Below are 24,515 nucleotides of genomic sequence, written 5' to 3'. Positions count from 1 at the left end.
GGGCTCCTAATTGGTTTAGATCCTTCAATATAATTTTATCCTATCTCATAGGAAGAGTAACTGTAACACTGAAATGGTTCTTACAGTATTCTGTATCCTTAATACAGTGATTTTTTGGTATTTAGCTGATGAAACTAACTAACCTAAATTTTATTTACCAGGAAAGAGATAATTATTTACTGCTTTTTGTCTTGAATATGTGTTTTTCTTGAAGACATCTTATATCACAGCTCATAAAAAACTGTGTGTTTAAATTTTAACCTTCCTAAGCATACTAAAGGAAATCCATGATGTTAAAAAATGCATACTCAATAGATACTTGAAAATTTATTGAAATGGCATAATGAAATTATAATGCATGTTAGCTAGCTAGTGACAAAGTAATTTTAAAAGCCTTTACAATATTCAGATTGCAGGTGATTAGCTGCCTCTCAGAAATGCAAATGTGCGAATGGTATAACTCTGAGAACAACTGCTTTAGTAAAAGCCTGCTTAATTTAAAGTTCTCTATTGCTCTTATGCACAGAATAGGGCTGCCAAGCATTTAATAGCCAAGCGGTTTGGCCACATTTGGAAATAATCTTTCCTGTAAGAAATAGGATTCAAAATGAAATACTCTATTTGGACCTTTTCCATCAAATGTTAACTCCCCAATTTTTCAGTTAATAAAAAAGAATATAGTTGATTATGTTGGATACAAAATACACTAGAAAAACATAGCACTGCTTGTTTTTGTTACTGAATTCTTAGCAATGTCTGAATGATATATGCCTCTGGTGGGGGAAATGTACTGGGGAGTGGAAAGTACAGTCAGTCTGGCTATGTGGTTTTAAGAAATGGATTCCAAAATAACAGCCTCCATTAGCACGGTAGGTGGGTATGTATGCAAAGTGATTCCTATTGTCTCAGGGGAAAAAAGCATGTTGGTTTAATGCAGTACTCCAGCTACTCCCTCATGACTAATTCATAGCTAAAAAAACACAGAACTGTAGACAATCTATGAACCTGTTTACATTATCTGCTAGAGGCAACACACAATACCAATGGCAACTTTTTGGCATGTGACAGAGAAATAAATTTAAAAATAGTTATGTGCAACAGCATGCAAATGTCATAAATAGAAAAAAACTCATGATAATCCAAAATCTGTTCCATTAAAATGGGGTTTAAAAAAACCCCAATCACCTAGCTTCAGTTCATCAAAATATGAAAGCTGCAGTGCAGTGTCTGCTAATACATTTACAGTGAAAATAGCACTCTGTGTTCAACCACAGTACTAAGGTACACTCCAATATTTTAGGGACAATCTTGGAAAGTAATTTATAGAAGTTGGGATATTAGACCCTTCTGCAGGACAAAGAATATAATCCAACAAAGTGAAGAAACATCCAAGTAGTGTTCTAAGTAAAATCAGGAGGTTCGTGGACAAATCTCCATTACCAGTGGACGTTGGAATGAACTGGGAGAGCCTCACGTGTTAGAAACCTGGGTAGATTTGTAGCAGTTAGATTTGGTGGGAACATCTCCATTGGAGGTGTTCAAGTCTACATTAAATAATGAGATTAAAAAAAAGCTTTACAACATTTAGAAAACCCTTCCACATGTATATGCATGTGATGGGTTAACACAGCTTTCATTTAAATTTAAATTAATAACCAGGATATTTGTGTAAGAGCTATCTGCATTAAAAGAATAAGACAAAGACAAAGACAATAAAACAGAAAAAGAAAAAAGAAAAAAGAAAAAAAGAAAAAGAAAAAGAAAAAGAAAAAGAAAAAGAAAGAGAAAAAGAAAAAAAAGAAAAAGAAAAAGAAAAAGAAAAAGAAAAAGAAAAAGAAAAAGAAAAAGAAAAAGAAAAAGAAAAAGAAAAAGAAAAAGAAAAAGAAAAAGAAAAAGAAAAAGAAAAAGAAAAAGAAAAAGAAAAAAAAGAAAAAGGAAAAAGAAAAGGAAAAAGAAAAAGACCCAGTTTTACATTTCTTTCTACCGTCATTTCAGTTCTTCAGAGCATTTTGTAAACACAGTATCTTACAGTGTTCATTTGTCTTATCTTCAAACTTTTAATGATAGCATTTTTGCAAAGGGATACCATGACAGTTCAGACTGCGCACTGAGCACTTCATGATATACCCCAAAATCTGCATCTCTGAAAGCAGACTAATTGATACATGTTTCACAGATCAAAGCTTTCACCTCCACACTGGAAACCTACAATACAGCCTAAAAATTAAATAACTTGTTATTTATTCCCTAGTCAGCAAAGAATAAAACCCCACATCACAAAGATGTGGAAACGATACACCTTTCTGCTGCCCTCTTCACACATAGTGCCAATAACTGACTTGCATAAAGACTTCTAGCATAAAGCCACAGACAAAAATGGGTTAGGAAGCAAGCAATGTACTGTGTTATCATTAAGAAGTCCTGTCTGCTTAATAATATTAATCAGGGAATCTTTTCCTTCCTTATCTACTTTGCTCCAAATTACTATTAGACTTTTTTGTTATCCAGCTTGCTCAGATGTAGGAGCATGTGTTGAAGTTTACTCGGTCTTTCCAGCAGTCTTAAATTTTACACTGCATTGTCCAAAATTAGGCTGTTAAGTGAAATGCTAAATGGAGGTTTTGGCAAAACACTCATCAATTTTTCAGTAGTCCACCTTATTTTTTAGTCAGTCTTGAATACCATAATATATTCACAGTATGCTACTTAAAAATGATGTTAAAAAGCCAGCACATGAATCTTCAGATATCCTTTCAGATGGCTTGGAAAACTAACTCCAGTTTGGTGATGGAGAAAATGATGTGCATGCAGCAACAAAAGTGTCAGTACAAGCATTTGGCTCAGTACTGAAATTTGGCATAGACCGTACCATTTTTCCACTGACATAAAGCTTGTAAACATGTCCACAGCTCTGACTTTCATCAAAGTATCTCAACAAATTTTGTAAGAAGAAATACACTTCTGCACTGGATCAAAACTAAGCCTACCTAACTCATTGTGTGGCTGGGGTATCTGATGGTTGACAAAAGCAAGAGCACAGGAGGGTGTTAAGGAACAGGGAAAGCACAATCATTTCTCACCACACTCTCCCAGGCCTCAACATCTTACAGCTCTGGGACTTCCTGAGACAGAAAGAAGTCTCTGCACTTCTTTCTTCTCAGTGGATTCTTTTAGCATGATCTGTCCAGTCATCCCTTGAATTCGAAAACACAACAATGCTCTGTGGCAATGAGTTCCCAATTTAAATTCATGTTGACTCAACAAACTCTACCTTTTGATTGATTTGGTTCATTTCAGAATCCTTGTTTCATAAAGCAAATATGTGTCAGCTAGTGGTATTCTCATTAAACATATGGGGAAGGAAGAAGTTAAATGACTTCTCCAATTTCATAGTCAGTGATCACTATGCACTGAACCCAGAAGTGTTGACTTCCTGGCCAAAGATTTGAAAATATTTTTTTCTCAGAGGAATAGTTATTTAACAAGAAAATAATCGAAGAAATAATCAGTAAGTTTGTTCATTAAAGAAAACCACAGATTCAAAACAGAGGGTGTATTTAATAAAAAATGTGCTATAATACAATATAAACCAATTATTGTTAATGTAATCATAAGTTCAACAAAGTTATCATATTAATTGTTTTTGCGCTGCTGCTTGCTGCCTTAACCTTCAGTATACTGACACCTATACTTTGTAGCCTTGAAGACAGTAAAAATCAGAGGGAAGGACTTCATCTGTATTTCTGACAAAGGTCCAGTTGTCAAGGTTATCTAAATGACAACAGGACTTCAGTTCTAAATAATGACCAGTTCAACACAGGCTCCCAAGTGCCTGACTACCTCAGACAATGGAACTGAGGTCTTTGTCCCTGCTACATCTGCAATAAAGGATTCAGGACACAAGAAACAAGACCTGTTAACCAGGACAATACTTGTGCCTTTGGGGATATGTGCTGGGTTTAGTCTTGAAAAGCCCTCACTACATGTCACTCCCAGAAAAGACACAAGAAATTTTAATTGAATTAATTATAAATTTTAGATCATTTTGAAATCATTATTGGATTGGATTTTAGCTTTAAATCTTCCTAGAAAATATTTTTGCTTTCTGTTCTTGACATATGAGTACATATATATTTAAAGGCACTTGGTTTACAAAGAAATCATAAGGAAACAGAAATAGTAAAGAGAAGGTTTATACTTACTAACAACATTAGCTTGTCCGGTGAAGATGGTGTACTGCAGCTCGTAAGAGACGACACTGAATTCATCATCTGATGTCCAGTGGACAGTAATGGTATCATAAGAAGCTGTACAGAGCTCTTCTCGAATGGTGGGTGGGTTGGGAGCTGTGAGATACAACAGAGGAGGCTTACTGACACAATCAGTAAAATATTTCCCCTCTCACCTGAGATTAGGGGTTGCATCTGATGTGTGAGTTTGTAGCTATATCATCCAACAGACCTTTTAACAACTTTTTGCTAATTCGAGTAGTAACTTTGATTATCAATAAATTGTTGTAAAGGAATTCTTACTATCAATATAACCACCTAGAAACTCCAGATTTTGAAAGTATTTTATATTAGAGTAGCTTTAATTTCAGTTGCCCTAGCACAAGTGATGCGTCGGTGGTCACATTAAACTGTGATTAAATGGGCACAGTTGACATGCTGCTTTTTTTAGGACTGTTCTGACGATCAGAGAAAAATTATCAAAGTTTCATTGATGCATATATCAAGAGGGAGAGTCAACACTCTTCACTGTTGACTTGAAAGTAGTATTTGCCTAGCCTATCTTACCAGAGACTGGCATAAGTGGTATTTAAAAAAATGTAATTTTGGGGAAGCTTCCAAACATGCTTTCATGCTCAATCTACTCTCTCCAAGTTAATGTTTGTTTACTTGCTAGCTATCCTTTCTAATACAGATGCATATAATTTAACTTTTCTTCAGTCTTACATAAAGAGTTCTTATCATAACATCATGACTGCATGACTATTACAGCCTAATCTTCAATGTCATTGCTAATTAAATAATTCTAGAAAACAATCTAAACATTTTGATTAAAAGTTGTCCCTCTTTTTTTTTTTTCATCAACAAGCAAGATCTCTGTGTAGCAAGCTATATATTCTCATATTAACACAAAGGTTTGTTTTGAAGACCTATTTGAAGAAGTGAAACTTGAAACAAAATTCTTAGGCCTAAATTTTCTTTGTTTACATTCTTTACAAACCCAAACAAGAAACAAATTAATCTTTCTTTGAAAGACTGGTGGGCCTTCCTGCATGCTTGTCTCAGTGGGAGCTTCATTCCTAATCATCTTCCCTTCATGCTACCATCCTGAAAAAAAAAATCCTTGTGCTTAATAGTGTTCCTCCCAGCTGTCACAGAGTGAGGAAGAAGGACACTCAGGCTGAAACAACCAAAATATGCCTGCATTAAAGGAAAAGGAAGGCAACTCTGAATGACATTTTTGCTGTCAGGTCTTTTAACTTCTGTTAGCTACGAATAATGGCCTCAAAAAAGTCCCTCTGAGGGAATTCCACCTTTACTTTTATGAAACATCTATTTTACTTCCCATTAATAATTTTTATAGTTCATGTACCTGGTTTACTGATGTATGTGCCCAAGGATCAAAGTGCAGACACATTTTGAAGCAAGAGGCGTAAGAAAACATTCAAATGTGTTTCATGATATGACCATGATTTGTGATGCTCTGAATATTGTAGCATGGAAGCTTATCAATGCCTTTTTTTGTTAACTCAGCAGAGGAATCACTGGGATAGATGGGGAATCATAGAGAGAATTGAACTAAAATAAGAACAGTCATCCAGGAGGGAAATATAAACAAAAGGAGAAGAAAAAAACCCTGTAAATTCTTGGAAAGATTAGTACTGCAGTTTAGAGGTTGTGTACTAACTGAGGCCAACTAACTGTTGTGAGGACTATACAGTACTACATTGGTCCTATGAGCTATGTTTCAAAAATATATCCAGCAGAACAATTGCTGGAGATTTTTTCTTCCCCCTAGCTGAGGCTTCATCTTTGTATTTTGCCTGTCCTTCAAAAGCAAAAAAAGAAAAACTTGAAAAAAAATTAATTACAAGTTGATCCATTTTTTGTGTGTGTGTATTCAACTAAAGTCTTCTTCAGCCATCTCCTGCACCTAACAGAGTAAAACCTTTTACTTGAGAAAGGTACTTGTTATTACAACATGGATAATAAATATTAATTTATGAAAAGCAAGAATTACTGAAGGTTGAATGAACTGTAAACTGCATTTCAATAGCATAGCAGTCTTCAACTCCTTTGAAAATGACAGCCTAAGTTCTCTTTTGATATGCACACCTGGCTGGCCTTATGGCTGGAGATTTACGGGCCTTCATGTAATGAGAATGACAGAAAAAAGAGTTTTGACCTAAGCAGGACATCTTTTCCCTTGCGTTTGTGATTAACTGGCATCCACTTGAGACTATACTGCATGAAACTCAGTTCCTCAGCAACACTTATTTCATAACCACTCAGAATAAAACAAAATATATCTGCTTCTCCTGCAGATAGGCGGTGAAGTCTACATGCAGGTTCTTTGTTATGACTTTGAAAATAATGTGTAAGTCTGACTGCCAAATTCATCACTACACAGCACATACTCCTTTGGAGAGTATAAGTCCATAATGCAATTAAAGAGATTGACCTTAATGAGTTATCTTCATTATTACATTTGATAGTGTGTGATTTGCTTATCAAATTTACTAGTAATGCTACAGAGCTCAGGTGCCACAGGGAAAGCTCTACAGAGACTCCAGAGTGATCTCAAAGCTGCACTAGGTGTGTCCCACCACTGCCTAGAAGTGGAAGCCCAGCATGCTTGCAGCCCAGCAGTGCAAGACATAAAGCTTCATATCCACCCTTCAGTCCTGTTTCCCAGTGGAGAAGTGCCCATGAGCCTTTCCAGTCTGTTTCGGGGTGAGGAGAGAACACTGGCTCACAACCAAACAAGATTGAAGTTTGACAAGCGATGCAGCTAATACTCTCAGTTATTGGCAGCCTCCTGTATACAAACTGCTACCCAGTGTCAGGGAGAGCTGAAAAAAATGTGAAGCAGCTCTTGAAAACCCCAGATTTACAGCCTTGAGCAGTGAGGGAACCTGGAATCAGTGACAGCAGATTTAGCAAGGCACAATGAAAGCTATAGTGGTTTAAGGAATTGCTTCCTAACATCTGTGGCTCTCCTTGGTCTTGGGGTGGCAATCTCCATAGAGGACCCAGGGGCAAATATCTGGGAGTGGTAACTGTTTCAGTCACTCTGACTTTCATCCACCTGTATTCATGAATCAACACTCTCTGACAAGTGAGAAAATAATTGCTGAAGGCTGTTTTAATTCATTTGTATGACTTCAACTCAAAACTGGGCAGACATACTTAACAAGTCAGGAACCACATCTGAAGTGCCTGAAAGGCAGTAGAGAATATTAGAAAAGCAGTTTCTTAAATTTGCTCCCAGAAATAACTGGCCTTGTGAGAATACTTATTCCCTTTCATCCAGGTTAGTCTAACTCACCTCCTTGTCAGTGTCATCTGCATGGCTTTTGCTCCGAAGCAGTCTGAAAGCACTCACATGGTCCATACACTTGAGAGGCAGTTTAAGGAAACTGCCACCTCTCATTGGTTAATCCCACCATGAATGCAGTGGCTCCTGGGTGATCGCTGAGACTATATCTAAGTCTTCTGAGCACAAGGTCACAGAGATTGACTAAAACCACCTCAACTTCCTTTTGGTTGCTCGGTCTCCACTTCCCTGCTGTCATGGGGTGACTAACTTTGTAAGGGTTCTTTACTGATTTTGATACTGAGTAAAAAAGGAATATCTAAGCCATCTCCTTGATTTAATGATGCGAGGAATACTCTTATTGCTGGTATGAACATGAGGGATTTGAAGAAGCTTCTCTGAACCTCTCTCAGCTGTTCATTACTGGCTCCATGGTGTATCATGACACTGGACTGAACCAGCATGCAAAAATTTGAAAGACACAGTTATATCAGATGTGGGTGCAAATCTGATGTGTTAGTAACATGTCATGCGTGAGTTGGCATCAAGAACTCAGTCATACAACCATCTAGACATAGTCTTTGGGTAGACCAGAACTGCTCAAAAACAACAGAATGAGAAGAGATTACATCCAAAATATGAGACTGAGCTGGCTGGAGGTGGGTTTTGATCTTTTAATACTGAAAGAGTTAAGAGGAAAGACAGGTTGTGAAGGGTTTCCAGAATGAAGTTGGTTTTGTGTGAAAAAACTGCTGGCATATGCTCGGCAATATGCATGTCTTTGTGCAGTCAGCTGAAGTGATGGATGACGAAAACTTATCATTGTTTCAGATGGGATTTCTGAAGCAGGGCAAATTTCAAGGTCATAGAATAGATGTTCCTGCAATTGGCTTCAAAGCATTAAGACACATAACAAGTATTTTTGATTCACAGTGGATAAAGATTCCTTATGTCAGTAATATTGTGCAGAGAGTTGCAAGTCACGTGCATTGCCTGGATGTAGCTAGATACATATTTAGAAAAAGATGGGTTCCAGATGAAGAGCTCGAGCAACTGGCAAGATAAGAAAGCTTTCAAAAGACATCAAGGTTGAGAACAATCAGAGGAAGATTAAGGGCATTGTTTTAATACACTAAGCTTGACATCTCAATGTCTGGCTGGCAACTTTCAGAGAGATATCAGAGATTTCCATTTGGATAGCAGAAGCTTTGAACTGACAGTTGCGTAAATGGTACGAACAAATTAGTTAAATTTCTATTTGGGAACGAAATAGACTAGGAAGAAAGAAAGATGCAAACTTCAATGTGCCACATAGAAAACTGGGGTTGAGAAGATGAAGGATGAAGAAGATCTGACAACTATGAAGAACTAAAGGAGAAGAAAATCTCCAGAAGACAATCAAGGTCAATTGCTTTGAAGGCAACTGACAGCAGAGAGAATGAAGCTGGAATTCAGGTTTTGACATTTTGTTCAAAAGCAGTACATGTGATAGATATAAGACAAGCTTCTTCACTTTATTCACAATATAGATGTATCACTAGGACTTACAAATGGTCCTCACTTTACGTTAACTGTGAAATATGATAAAAGTAAAGCGCAATTCACTCTGTCACAGTTTAATATCTATGAAGATTCCATGCACCAACCTGAAAGGGGTAAAATAAAATAATTCTTCCTCCAGAGTTTCTGAACAATAAGGAATAATTAGGTACATTTGACTCTTGGGACTATACATATACACAGATACATTACATATATACATATATTTACATAAATGTATTTTAACTGTCTGCATAAGTTGTATTTTATGCTCAGATAATTTGGACGTGTTTTGGATTTTGCCACTGCAACCATACGCAATTTATTAATGTGAACAAAAATAGTACAAAGACAGAGCCAGCTAAAACTGTTCTTCACTGGGTATCAATGGCAAGGATAAAAATAGTAGATTAGGAAAAAGCAGTTAAACTGCTCGATACATTTGCAAGTTCCCTTAGACTGCATTGTAAGCAATTTTTTCAAGACTGTGGATGAGGTAGGAAGAAGGCAAAGAAGGAACGGTGTAAATGACATAGCCAGCATGATGGACCATGGAAAGTATCTTTGTAGCAAAACCAACTTTCATTTTGGTGCAGGTACAGCCTTCATTTTCTGCAGTGTACAGCAATTATGCTGGTAATACTGACATATGATATACAAAAGGAAGAAGACCTGGAAGGTACAGGTACAGACTGCTAGATAGAATTCACCTTGTATGACTTTAAAGATCTAAACCACACTTATCTGTATTTGAATGAGTCTCTCTAACCTCTGCTTGTAGCCAACTGCGAGAAATAGGCACCTACAGAATGGAGTCAACTGACCTCATATACGTGCCTTAAAACGAGGTGGTTATTCCTCTTCTTCGACTATAAAGGAAGCTGATGCTGATTATTTCACAGGTAGATTCCTAGGTTAGGGCAAATGAGTCTGGCTTTTTTTAAATCCTTCCTTTCATTTCCTTGGCTTTTTATAATTCTGGGGTGAATACTCAATACAGTGGTGAAATTCCGGTAGACTTTGGGGAGAGGCAGATGCTGTAGCATTTCACTGGTACTGTATAAAAAGTTCAAATGACTCTCACCATATTATTATTGTGCATTATTTACTCAAGTATATATTAAACACTGATTGTATTCATCAGTCACACAGCGATACAGAAATTTCTTGCAAATAAAATCTTTCTTTCACATACGGCAAGAACTCCGCAGCTCTATAAGGCAAGAGTGGTGCTGCCCAGTGCATGCAGACAGTCTTGCTCTTCCCAGTATGAATCTGTTCACTTATTCATAGAATCACAGAATAGTTTGGGTTGGAAAGGATTTTTAAAGGTCATCTAGTCCAACTCCCCCTGCAATAAGCAGGAATATCTTCAACTAGATCAGGTTGCTCAGAGCCCAGACTAATCTGGCCTTGAATGTTTCCAGGGATGAGGCATCTATCACCTCTCTGGGAAACCTGTTCCAGTGTTTCACTACACTCATTGTAAAAAATTTCTTCCTTACACCTAGTCTGAACCTACTGTCCTTTAGTTTAAAACCATTACCCCTTGTCCTATTGCAACAGGCCCTACTAAAAAGTCTGTCCCCATCTTTGTTATAAGCCCCATTTAAGTGTTGAAAAGCCACAATAAGGTCTCCTCGGAGACTTCTCTTCTGAGGCTGAACAACCTCAATTCCCTCAGCCTTTCCTCTGAAGAAAAGCCAGAAGCTAGCCTTCTGCATGGAAAAGATCCACTGGTTGGCAATGAGGACACTCTGCGTTCTCACATTCTTATGAAATAACATGCTTATATCTCCTGCAAACTGGGCTAAGAGAATGGCTCAGGAAGTGTTTTCAAGTGCTTTTCTAACAGTGCTTTGTGCCTTTCATTGCAAATTCTCCCTGTTAACAGCAGATGCTTAAAGACCCTGAAAAATGAAAAGCTACCCCATGTCTCTTCTGTTTTCAATTCAACTGGAATGAATTGTTCTAATTCTGGCATTGAAATCAAAACACCCTAAATTACAGTAATTTGTTTCTCTTTGTGAGTCATTATATACTCTGAGATTGCACATTACTCAGGCCTTCAGTAAGGGTCTAATCCTGCGGGCTTCTTCAGGCCAAAGATCTCAGCTAAGCAAGCTGGGGCTTTGCTCTGTGGAGAACCCACCCCGTGTCCTGGCACAGGGCACACTCTGTGCTCTCTAGTCCCAGGCACAGTGAGGTTCTCCAGTTCTGTGATGAGGGAAATACACAGTGTCCCCAGCATGAGAAAACATCTTTCACTGCTGAGCTCTTGATGTTGATTGCTTGAACAGTTTCTGGTTGCTCATGGGAAATCCACCAGGCTGCAATCTGCCCGAAGAAGGCAGCCCCAAGGGAGAGGGAAACACATAGAGCATCCATCCCCTGGGAAATGGGATTTTGTCTCCCTCCTCTGGCTGCTCCAGGCTAAGCTCCAGCTGTTCTTACATTTCACTCTCATGCAGTGGCTTTTAACCATTTCTCACTCCCACCTGCCCACACCCTGGTGGGGAGGAATGCAAGGAAAGGAGGTAGGAAATGCATCCCAGTTGTGTTCTTTAGCACCTAATGCTTTCTGGGATATACTGGGGTTGGTGGGGGGTAATATACTCAGGATTAAGAGGGAGAGTGTATTGGGTTTATGTGGCAAGGTTTTAGTAGCAACTGGGCTGTATGGGTGACTTCTGTGAGAAAAGACCAGGAGCTGACCCCATGTCAGACACAGCCAGTTCTAACACAAAACTGATGCTGCCCAAAACTGAGTCCATCACTGATGCTGGTAAGGCCTCTGTGATAACATATTTAAGAAAGGGTAAAAAAAGGCTGTGCAGAATCTGAGAGAGGGCAGAGTGAGAAAATGTGAGAGAAACAGTCCTGCAGACACCAAGATCTGTGAAGAAGGAAGGGGAGGAGGTGCTCCAAGCACCAGAGCAGAGATTCCCCTGCAGTCTGTGGAGAAGACCATGGTGACATAGGTTGTCGCCCTGCAGCCCATGGAGGACTGCAGTGGGGTAGATACTCACACTTCAGCCTGTGGAGGACCTACACCAGAGCAGGTGAATATGCCCTGAAGGAAGATCAAGCCTGTAGAGAGGAACCTATGTAGGAGCAAGTTTTCTGGCAGGAATCATGGCCCACAGGGGACCCACAATGGAACAGCCCATTCCTGAAGGATTGCACCCTGTGGAAAGAACCCACACCGGAGCATTCTTGGAGAACTGCAGCCTGTGGGAAGGACCCATGCTGGAGCAGTTCATGAAGAACTGCATCTCATGAGAGGAAGCCCATGCTGGAGCAGGAGAGGAGCATGAGGAGGAGGGAGGTGGAGCATGAGGAAGAGTGTAAGGAGGAGGTAGAAGAGCCGGGAGTGAAGTTGAGACCGAGAAGAAGAATGGGGTCGGGGGAAAGCGTTTTTAATATTGCTTTTATTCTTCAGTATCTTACTCTTACAATTAACTGTCGATAAATTACTTTAATCTTCCCCAAGTTGAGTCTGTTTTGCCTGTTGAGTGATCTCCCTGTCCTTATCTCAACTCATGAGCTTTTAATCTTATTTTCTCCCCCCGTCTCCTGAGGAGGTACAGTAAAAGAGCAGCTTGGTGGGCACCTGGCAGTCAGCCAAAGTTAACTGACCACAGAGAGGAATGACGAAAATCCTATCACTACTATTTTATGAGGGAATTATAATAGTAGCACCTTGAGAAAAAAATTACCTGTAAGATAATCAAGGCATTCCAACAATTTCTTCTCCCTGGTAAAATCAAGTGCGAAGGTATCGAAAGTATCGTTGAGATTAATTTCAGGAATTAGAACCTGGGAGGATGCAGTTGCCATGGAAACCCTATAATGAATAGAAAGTCTTTTAGCATGCAAGACACAATAACTTTCACATCAAGGTAGGATCTGAATATTATTGTTGTTGTCACTTCTCAAAAAGCTCGACAAAACTTTTACATGTATTTTATCTATATGGTATAAGTTAGGAGCTTCTCTTGTCACACTTATTTTTGTGACTAAAGTCTCCAGTAAAAATCTATTACATGCATTAAATTAATTAATTTAATTAATTAACATGCAGTGTCAGAGAAGTTTTTAACAAAATATTAGTTAAGCAACAATATACTTTGAATTGTTCCTTCTAGTCACCCACTGAACCAAAGTGGCAATAGCACCATATTTATCTATTTTAAGCAATCCTGACAGATGCTGCATCTCTCCCAACCCTTGTCTTCCCAATCAGTTTTTTGCCCCAGGCATTCCTTGGCACTGCTGTCCTAAGGGCTTGGTGCAGATCCCCACACCTCCTCAACTGTTCAGCACAACACACTGCTGTTAACTTCAAAAAGCACAGGGGGGGAGATAAAACAAATAGATGTCAGCACAGTTTATTTTGAAAGGCTTTTCCCTGCAAAGCATGTGTGCATATTGACATTTCCTCCAAATCTGAAGTTTCCTTGCCTACCTCATTTCAGGAGCTACATCTACTTTTTGTCTGTCCAGCCTCAATAACATAGAACATAAGCTTTCCCAAGAAAACTGCCATCATGATGGATTTTTCAGCCTGGTACCTCAAAATATATGTTGTTGGAGAGCTGGACACTGGATATGTTTATAGAAAGTTTGGTCCATTTAAGCAAAGAGATTGTTAAACCTTGTGTTATACAACAGAAATTTGTTAATTCTTTCAGTTTGGAGGTAAACACACAACGATGCACACAATGTATGTCAGTTATCTGTCATTCATGGCATGTCAGATCAAAATATTTTGACTGCTTCAATTAACAGTTTCCCAAATTGGAGTATGTCTCTGTAGACAGATCTCAAATGGCTCCAGGCCAAATGCTTACTAAGAACTTTAGTTTCATATATTTCTTGCATAGTATTTTAGGAAAATCCCATTAGGAAAGTAAAAAACTGAGCTGCCCATCTCATTGTCTTCAGCACAGTTTTCAAAAACTGAGCTGAGGAGGCTTCCTAGTGAATAATTATTGCTATACAGTTTTCAGTGCTGTTTCTTTTGTAGTTGTAGAAAGTAGATCCTAGTACAGATGGGTTCTTTTTAGAGAGGATAATTGAAGTGCCTTTTGCCCCATGTACTTGGAAAAATTCCTTGAACTCGTTCACTTCTTTTTTTTCTCCTCCACCTCTCCCACTCCCAGTAGTTCATCTGCAGTTCCACTAACATGTTTTTCATCTGGTAGGAAAAAAAGACATGCATTTCTTGTAGGGCCTGTGTTAGGGCAAACTCAGAGTGATACACACCTCTACAAAATTAACAAATCCCTTGCTAATAAACCAGCAAGCAGGTATCTAAGAGCTCCTCTGAATACCTCCATAAAGTATGCATTTATTGTGAAGACCGTATCACCAGGCCCTTTTGGACTGTTGTCTGGGACTATGTAAAGGGTGCATTGTGAATAAGTATTTAAAGTCAGTTTTCAGTGAGCTCAATAGTTCATAGTTTCAGACACCATGTCATCATATTAGGTTCAGAGGACCGAATTTCCTCTTGTAATTCTGTCTGCTCTATCTGATACTGTACTTGGTTGGAAAGGGTTTCTCCAGGATAAATGCATTTCACTCACTATAAATACTGCATGACCTAAATCACTGTAGTGTGCATAATGTGTTTGCTATACATAGTTACCTGTTGTGCTTACAACAGAGAATATTATTTTGCAATTACTTTGAAATATGTGCATGAAGAAATGCAATGAGCATAATTTCAGGAGACTGTTTTAGCTGCTGGAGCTCAGGACCCTGGTGAGACTGTTACATGAGCAGTTTAGAAGCAAACAAAATATTGCTCATCACATGAGAACTAAGAGATTTACTTGTGTGGAATAATTTATTAATCAAATTTAGTCTCTTTTTCCACTTCCAATTTGTCTGCAAACACTTGGTGTTTTTTTCCCCTCAGTTCACTGCTTGAAATGATTCTCTGATTTTAAGGGCGTTCACAACCATCTCATTACAGACAGCAATCTGTGACAGCCAAGAATTAGATTTGATTGGGCACATATGTCAGCTGGTCTCATTTCTACTCTCTGAGTATCTCTTCTGTAACTGTATTTATGATGCAACTGTTCATGTTTACAAGGTGAAAATGGAACTTCGCTGAATTTTCTCTGGTAGTCAGTTAAAAAGCTTTGTGTCTTCACAGGTTTCTGCCCTACTGCTTGTTCCAATGAATACTGAAAAAAGGCCAGACCTTCAGCTTTTCATAGAATCTTAGAATGGTTTGGGTTGCAAGAGACCTTAAAGATCATTTAGTTCCAACCCCCCTGCCATGGGCAGGGACACCTTCCACCAGACCAGGTTGCTCAAAGCCCCGTCCAACCTGGCCTGGAACACTGCCAGGGAGGGGGCAGCCACAACCTCTGTGGACAACCTGTTCCAGTGCCTCACCACCCTCACAGTATATAATTTCGTTCTTATACCTAATCTAAATCTACCCTCTTTCAGTTTAAAATCATTACTTGTCCTATCACTACATTCCCTGATAAAGAGTCCCTCTCCAGCTTTCTTTAGGCACCCTTTAAGTACTGGAAAGCCGCTGTAAGGTCTCTCTGGAGCCTTCTCCAGGCTGAACAACCCCAACTCTCCAGCCTGTCCTCATAAGGGAGGTGCTCCAGTCCCTCGCTCATCTTCATGGCCCTCCTCTGGACTCGCTCAAGCAGGTCCATGTCCTTCTTATGCTGGAGAACCCAGAGCTGGACACAGTACTCCAGGTGAGGTCCCAGGAGAGTGGAGTAGAGGAGGAGAATCACCTCCCTCGACCTGCCAGTCACAATTCTCTTGATGCAGCCCAGGACACAGTTGGCTTTCTGGTCTGCGAGTGCACATTGCTGGCTCATAGTCAGTTTTCCATCCACTAATACCCTCAAGTCCTTCTCCACAGGGCTGCTCTCAATCCAGGGTTTGTTTGGTTTTTTTTTTTTTTCTCATGACACTCATGTGTGGTTTTAATATCAGCTTCAGCTTGGAAAAGAAGTGCCACTGTATCTTGGTGACAGAATACAAACCAGGGTCTGAGGCTGACAGATCAAATGTAACTCATTACCTTGCCTTGCCTTGCTCAACAGATTTTCAATTCTCTGAGCCTGTAACAAGTGTTTCTGGCTTATGTATTAATAATTAAATAGCTTTAATGAAGCCTGATATTCAGAGAATATGCGTTCAGCACTCCAGAGTAAGTGACAGACTTTAAAAAATAAATAAGAAGAGCAAGGAATTTCATGCTTTGGATTAGGTGAAAATTGGCCGGACAATGTGAAGATACGATGTGAACCCAGAGCTAAATATATAGCTCAATAAATGAGTATAGTTTTGAATAGTTTTCTTCTTCATTGTCCAGATACATTCTCCTTCTTGTGTTTCTCTGACTGATGGTTAAACAGCTGATAATTCCAACAGAACATTTTTTCATCACAGAAATTGTGGGAAAGTTTCAGCATTCAGGATGTTACACTGAAAACCAGACCAATTTTTCTTACAGCACAATTTCCTAGAAAGACTGCTCCCTTGTCTTTGGGTCCTTGATATATCTGGCATGCTGAAAACAGCTAGGATCCTACAAACAGTAGAAGTTCTCTGCACCCAGGGACCCAACACAGCAGTTGTCATAACTTCTAGACACCCAGGCTGTTGAATTGTTATACATTTCATTATCTTGCTGCTTGCTATTTTGTGAAGAATATGAATCCATTAAGATCATTCCAAATTTCTTCCAATGAATGTACTTGTCACCTGATTTCTTTCTTAATATTAGATTTTTTTAAGGAGTAGGAATTAAGCCTCCAGAAAACTTTTTTTAGCATGTTTAACACCAGATATCTGTTTGGCATCCATGGTACCTCCTTCATTTGTGCGTGCTATTACTGTTATAACTCTTATTTTGCACCCCTTTTCAACTGCTCTTCTTTCCAAAGGGATGTTTTGGTTTAGCATTACAGTAGGGTCCTTCCCATTCTGGTACAGCACAAAGTAGTGCTTTGGGGAAATGTGTCGATTAACCCTCCCCACTTTGACACCCCTTGTGGGACAAGACATTATGGCAACTATGACAACCCATTTGCCTGAAGTTGAGTTTCTGCAAAAGGAATGTCTTCTTTACCTTTCAGTGATATTTTTAGCAGTTTGCAGGAAGCGAGCATGATCGTTCTCCTTCAGTGACTGTTCAGCCTGTGAGATGAGGGATGTTGAGCGCTCAATGCACTGTTTGCAGTTCGCAATCTGCTGGGCCAGTTTTCTCAACCTCACCACCTTGAGTGGAAACATAAGAAAGTAGTCACATCTCTAAGGTCACAAATCATGACTGCATTTGCACTTTTGACGCAAAGCTGGAATGCAAAGGGGGAGTTAAAATGAATGGCTTCGTTGACAAGAGCTTCTTTCACACTAGCTTGATGGTGAGCCCCATCTAGCCACATAACATTTTAATAAGAGGACAGGCACAGCCTTTCTGCTTCAGTATTTTCCACGTGGAAAACAACAGGGGAGAGCCAAAACAAGCACAGCTGGCCTATTTTCCAAGAGAAGAAACATCATTTCCTGGTACTTTCTGCTTACATGATAACTAAGAGCTGTTTAGATAACAGTTTCCCTGAAGTGATGAGATCTGTATTAAAGACGGTTTAGAGATTAACTACTTTTTTCTATTACTGAGGCGAGTTTCATAAAAATAATTTGAAAATAAAACTTGACAGAAGCTCAGTCTACTACGAATACATGCCTGCCCTTTTCATTACGTGCTTTTAGTCAAACAGGGTGTTTTCTTCTTAGATATTTTTAACTGGACAAAAGCACAGTAGTGCTGGAGAGCTGATTATTACTACTGTAAATATGTGTTGGAGATAAACACAGTAGATGTGACTGTAAGCACTAGCTCAAAGGTTAGGGAGGGGCACAGTCAATCCTCCATTTAAAGACAATGTTGGCTAACAAAACTAGATCCTGAAAGGTCTGGAAGTCCTTCCCATTGTTATCACATCGGGTTCACAGTTTGAACAGAAGTTAGAAATAGGAAGGAAATTAAACAATTCTGGAGTTTATAAAGGCATTAAGACCCATTCTCATGCAAAATGAGGAAACTAACAACCAAGTGGATTGGCAGAAATATCCAAATTTATAATCAAGATAACATTCTAAATCTCAGCAACCAGGGCACAAGCTATGAAGCTGCTGAGTTGAATTTCAGATAAAATTGCATCCTAAGGAAAGAGAAGGGTATCTCAGTGCACCTACCCAGCAACAGAAACCAGTAGGAAAATAAACCTTTTGGAAAAATTTCAAAAAGGAAATACTGACCAAATGATTAGTGTCCTGTAACACTAGTACTTTTTCTAAAGATAGAAACAATAAAGGGAGAAAAATGCTAGGAACGCATAAAGATTTTGATAATATTGATGATCTGATCAGCTTCTAGGATGAATTAATGCCATAATGTTTACTCTAACTGTGCATTTGCAGAGATTACAATTTGGTCTACACCAGTCTAACCGGGGAAAAATTCACAGAATCACATAATTGAAATATTAAGTACCTCAACTCTTTATTTACTTATTAACAAAACAAACAACTGAAATAAATGTTACTTAGCAATCAGAAGGCATGCCACAATTTGTGAGGTCTACATATGAACTAGGTGTTTGTTTTCTTGATTCTATTTTATATCTTCTTGAAGAAGGCAAGTGATCATAAACTTTAAAAGGAGAGTCTTGTCTCACCCACTCCCCACCCCACCCCCCCAGTGGCAGGAATGATGTCTGCACTAAAATTATCTATTTGATAGTTAAGGGTTTTTTCCCAGTTACATGCTCTGTGGAATTTTATAGGTTTCAGTGATAGGTTAGAAAAAGGATGGAGCTGCACCACATTGTGCATGTGTCTGAAACTGCAGCCTTGCAGACATAGCTAGAATTTTATATCCCAGTGTTTTCTGCTCTGTAGCCCTAACTATAGTCCTATAGACAAACTTGCTGTGCCCTACCTTCCAGAAAGACTTTTAGGCACAGGCCCTCTTAAAAGAAGCTACCTTTGGCAGAATTTTTCTGTGGCTTTTCACATGGGTCTCTTGAACATCTTTCAACATATACAACATTTGGGGCAAACCATTCCAGATCCACTTTTGGTTGAACAAAGTATAGAAAAAAAATGGGGATAGATTCTGATATCAGCTATACTCAAATAAATTTGGAGTCAATTGCATTATAAAACTTTCATGCTCTATTGGATGTTAGAATACATCTTTGCAAGCAATAGATTTTTTAAAAGCAACTCATGTATATAGCGCAAATCCAAATGAATGGAAAGTTTTCTACTTCACTGGAAGCATAGCTGGTCTCACTCCATAGAGAAATAGTGCTGAAACAATAATGCAGAAGGCCATCTTGTCCATCTTAAGGGAATTATATTTTGTTAACATCATGAGGAAATTCAGGTTCTGTCACAGAATGTACAGGACCTGCGGTTTCAAACATGTTTAAGTCAAACCTTGCCTACAGGCTTTTTATTTCAAGTTAATTGAAATATCTTGACAAGCCCATGAACCATTTAACCTGCTCTTGACTTTATTCTTTTCCTGAGTTTTTCCCACACAAGAAGAGTTTATATTTGACTTACTTAGTTTAGCAGTTAAAGAGTAAACACCATGTTCCTAGAAAACAAGGACATTAATTCAACTCTAATGTGTTTCTGAGTTAACAGGCAGCTAGCAAAATGCATTGACACCTGAATATCAGCAATTTTTCCTGCTCAATGTGTTTGTCGCTAATAAACATCGTACCTCAGTTATTACAAATGCACTTCAATTCATTTCCTACGTTTTTGAATATTTTTTTGTAAATAAGTTAGACTTCCTATTCTTGAGAATGACAATGAAACAAATTCTTTCTGTGATAGTATTTTAATACATAATTAAAGTACCTACACTAAAATATTCATGTAGATAATTGCCAACCATGATACCAAATGTTGTGGCACTTTGTGAAAGTGAAAACTTTCGGGGAAACGCTGTCAGACATATAACAGAGTGAAGGAATCATTAATTAATCATTGTTTTATTATAATTTACTGATGGCAACATCATTTCTGTGTTTATGCTTAAAAATCATAATCACTTGTAGTAAGAGAAATGCCAAACTGTTGAGGTCTAGCGTACTAATATTGGTATATTTCATTCCTCTTTATATTATAGTAGCAGTAGCCCACAACTATATCAGGATTTTTACAAATTTGCATTAATAGTACCTGATATCAAAAAGCTGTAAGCATAAGGAAACAGTGTTGACCTACTTGTGATCTAAAGAAGAAAAGTTTTTACCTTCCCTTCCTTGATTTTGGTTCCAATTATTTGTCGTCTTTGCTGGATTATTTCAATGAGCTGGTCACATTCTTCCATCAGCTTGCTTTCTTGGCGGGATGCATTTACCTACAAAGCAAACCATTATGATTAGCAAAACGTTTTTTGACATTTTCCTTTTCCATTTTCTAATTCAAAAATTGTAATTTCTAAAATGTTGTGTTTGACATTTATTTATTCCTTTCTATATATAATCTATGTGTTATTCTCTTTTCTCTGATTTTGTGAAATACTGAAATGAGTCTGAATGTCTTGTTTGTAGGAGGTAAGACTCACAAATAATAGATACTCATCAGATATTTCCAACTCATGTGAGAGAAGCCTGGTGGTGTGAGTACTGAGTGATGTCAGTTATAGCAGACATCAGTGAGAAGTGAAGGCTTTTCAGGAAATGCTTAACACATCACAGTTTCAAGCTGTATATACGACTGCAGTGAATACTAATGCATGTGAGAGCATAAGTACTGGATCAGACACAGTCCATCTAGTGCAGTATCCTGTCTCTCACTGCTGCTAATGCCAGCATCTGCTAGCAAAGCATTTTAGGATGAAGTCCTGACATGTATGAAGATTCCCATGAGTATTTTCTCATCCTCCAGCCGTTTGCAGCTCAGTGTCTTCTTGAACCAGACATAATTTCTACATCATTACCAATCCTCCGAAGAGTTCTCTCTTGTGGATTTATTTAGTCTCTTCTTCAACCCCTGCAAACTTTGAGTATCCCCACTATCTTACAGCACCACAGCTTAACTCACAGTCAAGTGAACAACTGCCTCCTTTAGAGGGATCTGAACCTGTTTCCTTCCAGCTGCATTTAATGATCTCAAGTTCTTTTACTGGAAAGGACAGTGAACTACTGATATACATCCACAATCTCTGTGCTGCTTGTGCTTTTATAGATAACTGGTTTGTCCTCTAGCAGGACATCTTTCCTACATTGAAGAGTCTTAAGTGATTCAGTTTTACTTGTATGAAAGCTGTACCATACCTTCAATCATCCTTTGTTTTTCTTCTCTGAAACTTTGCCAGATTTATCATCTCCTTCTTGATATGGGGAACAGAACTGTACTAAGTACTCAAGTGTAAACAAACTACAGAGTCATACAGTGGCATGATATGTTCTCTAATTCATCTTGATTACCTTCATAATGATTCCTAATGTTTAATTTGCTGAATTTAACATAGGAAAATATTGTTTACTATTTTCAGTGTCCACACAGTGGTTCCTGAAAGATCCAAGATACCAAAGATCCAAGGGACGTTTCCAAGTCCTGTGTATTAACTGTATTATTACCACTTTGCCTCAGCAATGACTCAGACAGATATAATAGCTGTGCTCATGTAGTTTTCTACAGTATAAATATATGGCCGGTGAAACTATTTTTAATGCAAAAAAACCCCTCACAAAGAATATTAGCTTCTATAGAAAATATTGACTTGTGTCAAAAAATAAGAAAACTTAAACTAGAAAAGTTTTGATTCTCAGCTGAAAATGTTTTGTTTCTGGAGGAGACTGATTTTTTCAGTGAAAAGTCAACATTCTGTACGACAAGAAAAATGTACTTCCCCACTAGCTGTAGTGTGTATAGCTTACATGTATGTGTAAAGAGTCAAGAGAAAAAGGCAAAAAGTTCTAATCATATCTAGAATAAAGAAAAAGTTAAATGAGTGATTTCAGAACTGTGTTTCCATGCACACTTTGTAAGAGCATAAAGCAGCCTTCAGCCCTGGCCAATTGCTCATAGAGCCATGCCACCTTTTCCATTGGGCTAGTAAGAGCTAGTGGGAACAGTTCCAGGTAACAAGTAACTACATTTCACCCCTTGGTTATTTTTCAGCGTGATGAGCCCCTTGATCTGCCTCAGCCTTCTTTTTTTTTCTTCCAACAATGTGTTTAAACACGCATTTACCTGTAAGCACATTGTGGAGCTCATTAAGATTAAACAAATGCTTATATATCTAAATTTGGACCAGGGCCAATTTTACAAATAACCTTGTGATGTGAAATACATTGTGTCCTCCAGGCAAAGAGGGGACTTGTTTACAAAGTCTTGCTTTCATTAACATTTTGGATTATCCTTCTCAAACTTTCATAAAATTAAAGTTTGATTGAATATTTTACAGGCTTAATTACTGATTAAGATTTCAGGATTATGAAAAGAAAATATATTTGTTTCTGGAAGGGGTCAGATGGTATTAAAAGTGCTGGGGAGATCTGCACATAGTAGGTGAAAATGTAGAAAGTACTTCTACCCAGCAGTTTTAGGTACCTATTTATCATTTATCTTCTTACATTAGCTGTTGGTTGTGTCTGGCGTCCCACCATGTGCCATAAGGAGAGACAAACCATGGAGCAGCTCACCCAAAGCCTCTGGCAGCACCAGTGTCTCTTCACTGACTGCTCAGGGAGCCCAGAAGAACTAGTCAATCAACACCGTCCCTCCTATTCCCTCCCTTTTCATCATCCCACCACCCTGGCTGCATCACACTCTCCCATCATGCACCACATTTTGGCATGAAACTCTGTAGAGCTGTTTCCAATGAGCTGTCCAAGGCACCAGTTTCCCCAGCCCTGACCTCAGTTTCACAAGTGGACTAAAATTCCACCAAAGAGTGGGGAATCCCAAATGGGCTCAGTCAGAGGCAATGATCACATCCACTGCACATGGACGCAACTCCTTCTGTGTTGATACTGAGGTCTGCTCATGCCAGAGCTGATTTTGGCACTTAATTACAGTAACACTTCACAGGATTTTTGAGTAGCTTCCACTCAATGTGTTACTTCTATCACCACTTACATCATGAATTCATTTTGTTGAGCACATCTAATTAATCTTTGGGGTAACTGTCATGAAACATAGTTACAAGAAGGTTAAGTCAACATTGTTTCATTTAATGCTCTAGTTGGTTTGAATAATAATGTATTAATTAAATCTTAACTTAAAAACCTCTAGACTAAGAGAAACAAAATGCTTGGAAAAAACCTTTGGATTTCTTACACACTGACTGCAGACTTCTCTTTTTCTTTGAAACGTGAAAAGTATACTCTTTTATAAACTTCATCTGAAGACATTTCCAACTTTATAGCTTTCACAAGCTCATTAAAAGTGAAAAGAATATTCCAAAATTATTTGATATGTCTGAGCTTTGTATGAAAAAAAAAAAAAAATAATCTGGGGGCTTTTCTCAAGTTGAAGTACCCCTTAATCAAATGTTCAGCCTACAAGGCCTCTGATCATAAAGTAATAACTTTATAATCGAGCACATGCTTAACTTTAAGTGCACCATATTAGCTGTGGCCCTAAAGGGAGTATTTGTGAGATTACCACTGAATATTATTTACTTGCATGTTTCTGAAGAGTCACATGTCAGACCGAAATGCCACAGGCCTGGAGCAGAGCTCAGCTGTACAGGTGCTACAGAAATAGCAGAATAAGGTTCTGCCTTCTTATTGAGTCTTTTGATGAATAGCAACCTTGACAATAACTTTCAGTTGGGGCTGGCCAAGGAATGCAAGTTCTGTCTGGTGAAAATATTTGAGGTTTTACATTCTACTTTTTTCCGCATTAAAAACAAGCCATCTTTCCAAGGAGTTCATTAAAAGAGACTGAGAACTGCATTAGAAAAGTCTGGAGACTGCACTGCTCGCTTTGGTTGTGGGAGGCTCTGAATCATGCAGAGAGCAGACTTAAATCTGGGTTTCCTCCATCCCAGATGAATGTTGACTCCTTAATCTGAGATATCTATTGCCTGACAGTTTATGCTGGACTTGGGGACAACTTTCTGTAGAAAATTTCACTGACAGTTAATTTTGCCATCAACAAATTTCTTTAAAATCCATGTCCAGAACTACTTGGAACCTAAAGCTTTGTGTTTTGTTGGTATGATTTTTATAAACTGCTCTTCCATGCCACAAAACAGTTCTAAAACTGAGTAGGAGGCCTTGTTACAATTTAGCAAAAATGCTGACATTTTCTACTATGAAGAAGGAACCAAGAACTGATTATAGTCCTTCTGCTTTTGTGGGGAATTTATTCTTATTTCTGTAATTTCTGAAGACCTC

At 38.4% G+C, this 24,515-nt stretch overlaps 1 protein-coding gene across 3 annotated transcripts in view; it reads right to left on the bottom strand.

Annotated features, from left to right (window-relative positions):
- The window catches only part of MID1 (midline 1), a 152,945-nt gene that overhangs the window by 12,297 nt on the left and 116,133 nt on the right, over window positions 1-24,515 (bottom strand). For all 3 annotated transcript variants that reach the window (XM_074907293.1, XM_074907302.1, XM_074907311.1), the window contains 4 exons: window positions 20,414-20,521; window positions 17,207-17,355; window positions 12,804-12,931; window positions 4,203-4,346 (listed from right to left, as the gene is read on the bottom strand). In XM_074907293.1, the coding sequence (XP_074763394.1) occupies window positions 4,203-4,346; window positions 12,804-12,931; window positions 17,207-17,355; window positions 20,414-20,521 (529 nt within the window). The remainder of the gene's footprint in view (window positions 1-4,202; window positions 4,347-12,803; window positions 12,932-17,206; window positions 17,356-20,413; window positions 20,522-24,515) is intronic.

Source organism: Athene noctua, chromosome 1 (genome assembly GCF_965140245.1).
Source record: "Athene noctua chromosome 1, bAthNoc1.hap1.1, whole genome shotgun sequence".
Classification (NCBI taxonomy): domain Eukaryota; kingdom Metazoa; phylum Chordata; class Aves; order Strigiformes; family Strigidae; genus Athene; species Athene noctua.
This window is presented reverse-complemented; position numbering and strand designations above follow the sequence as displayed.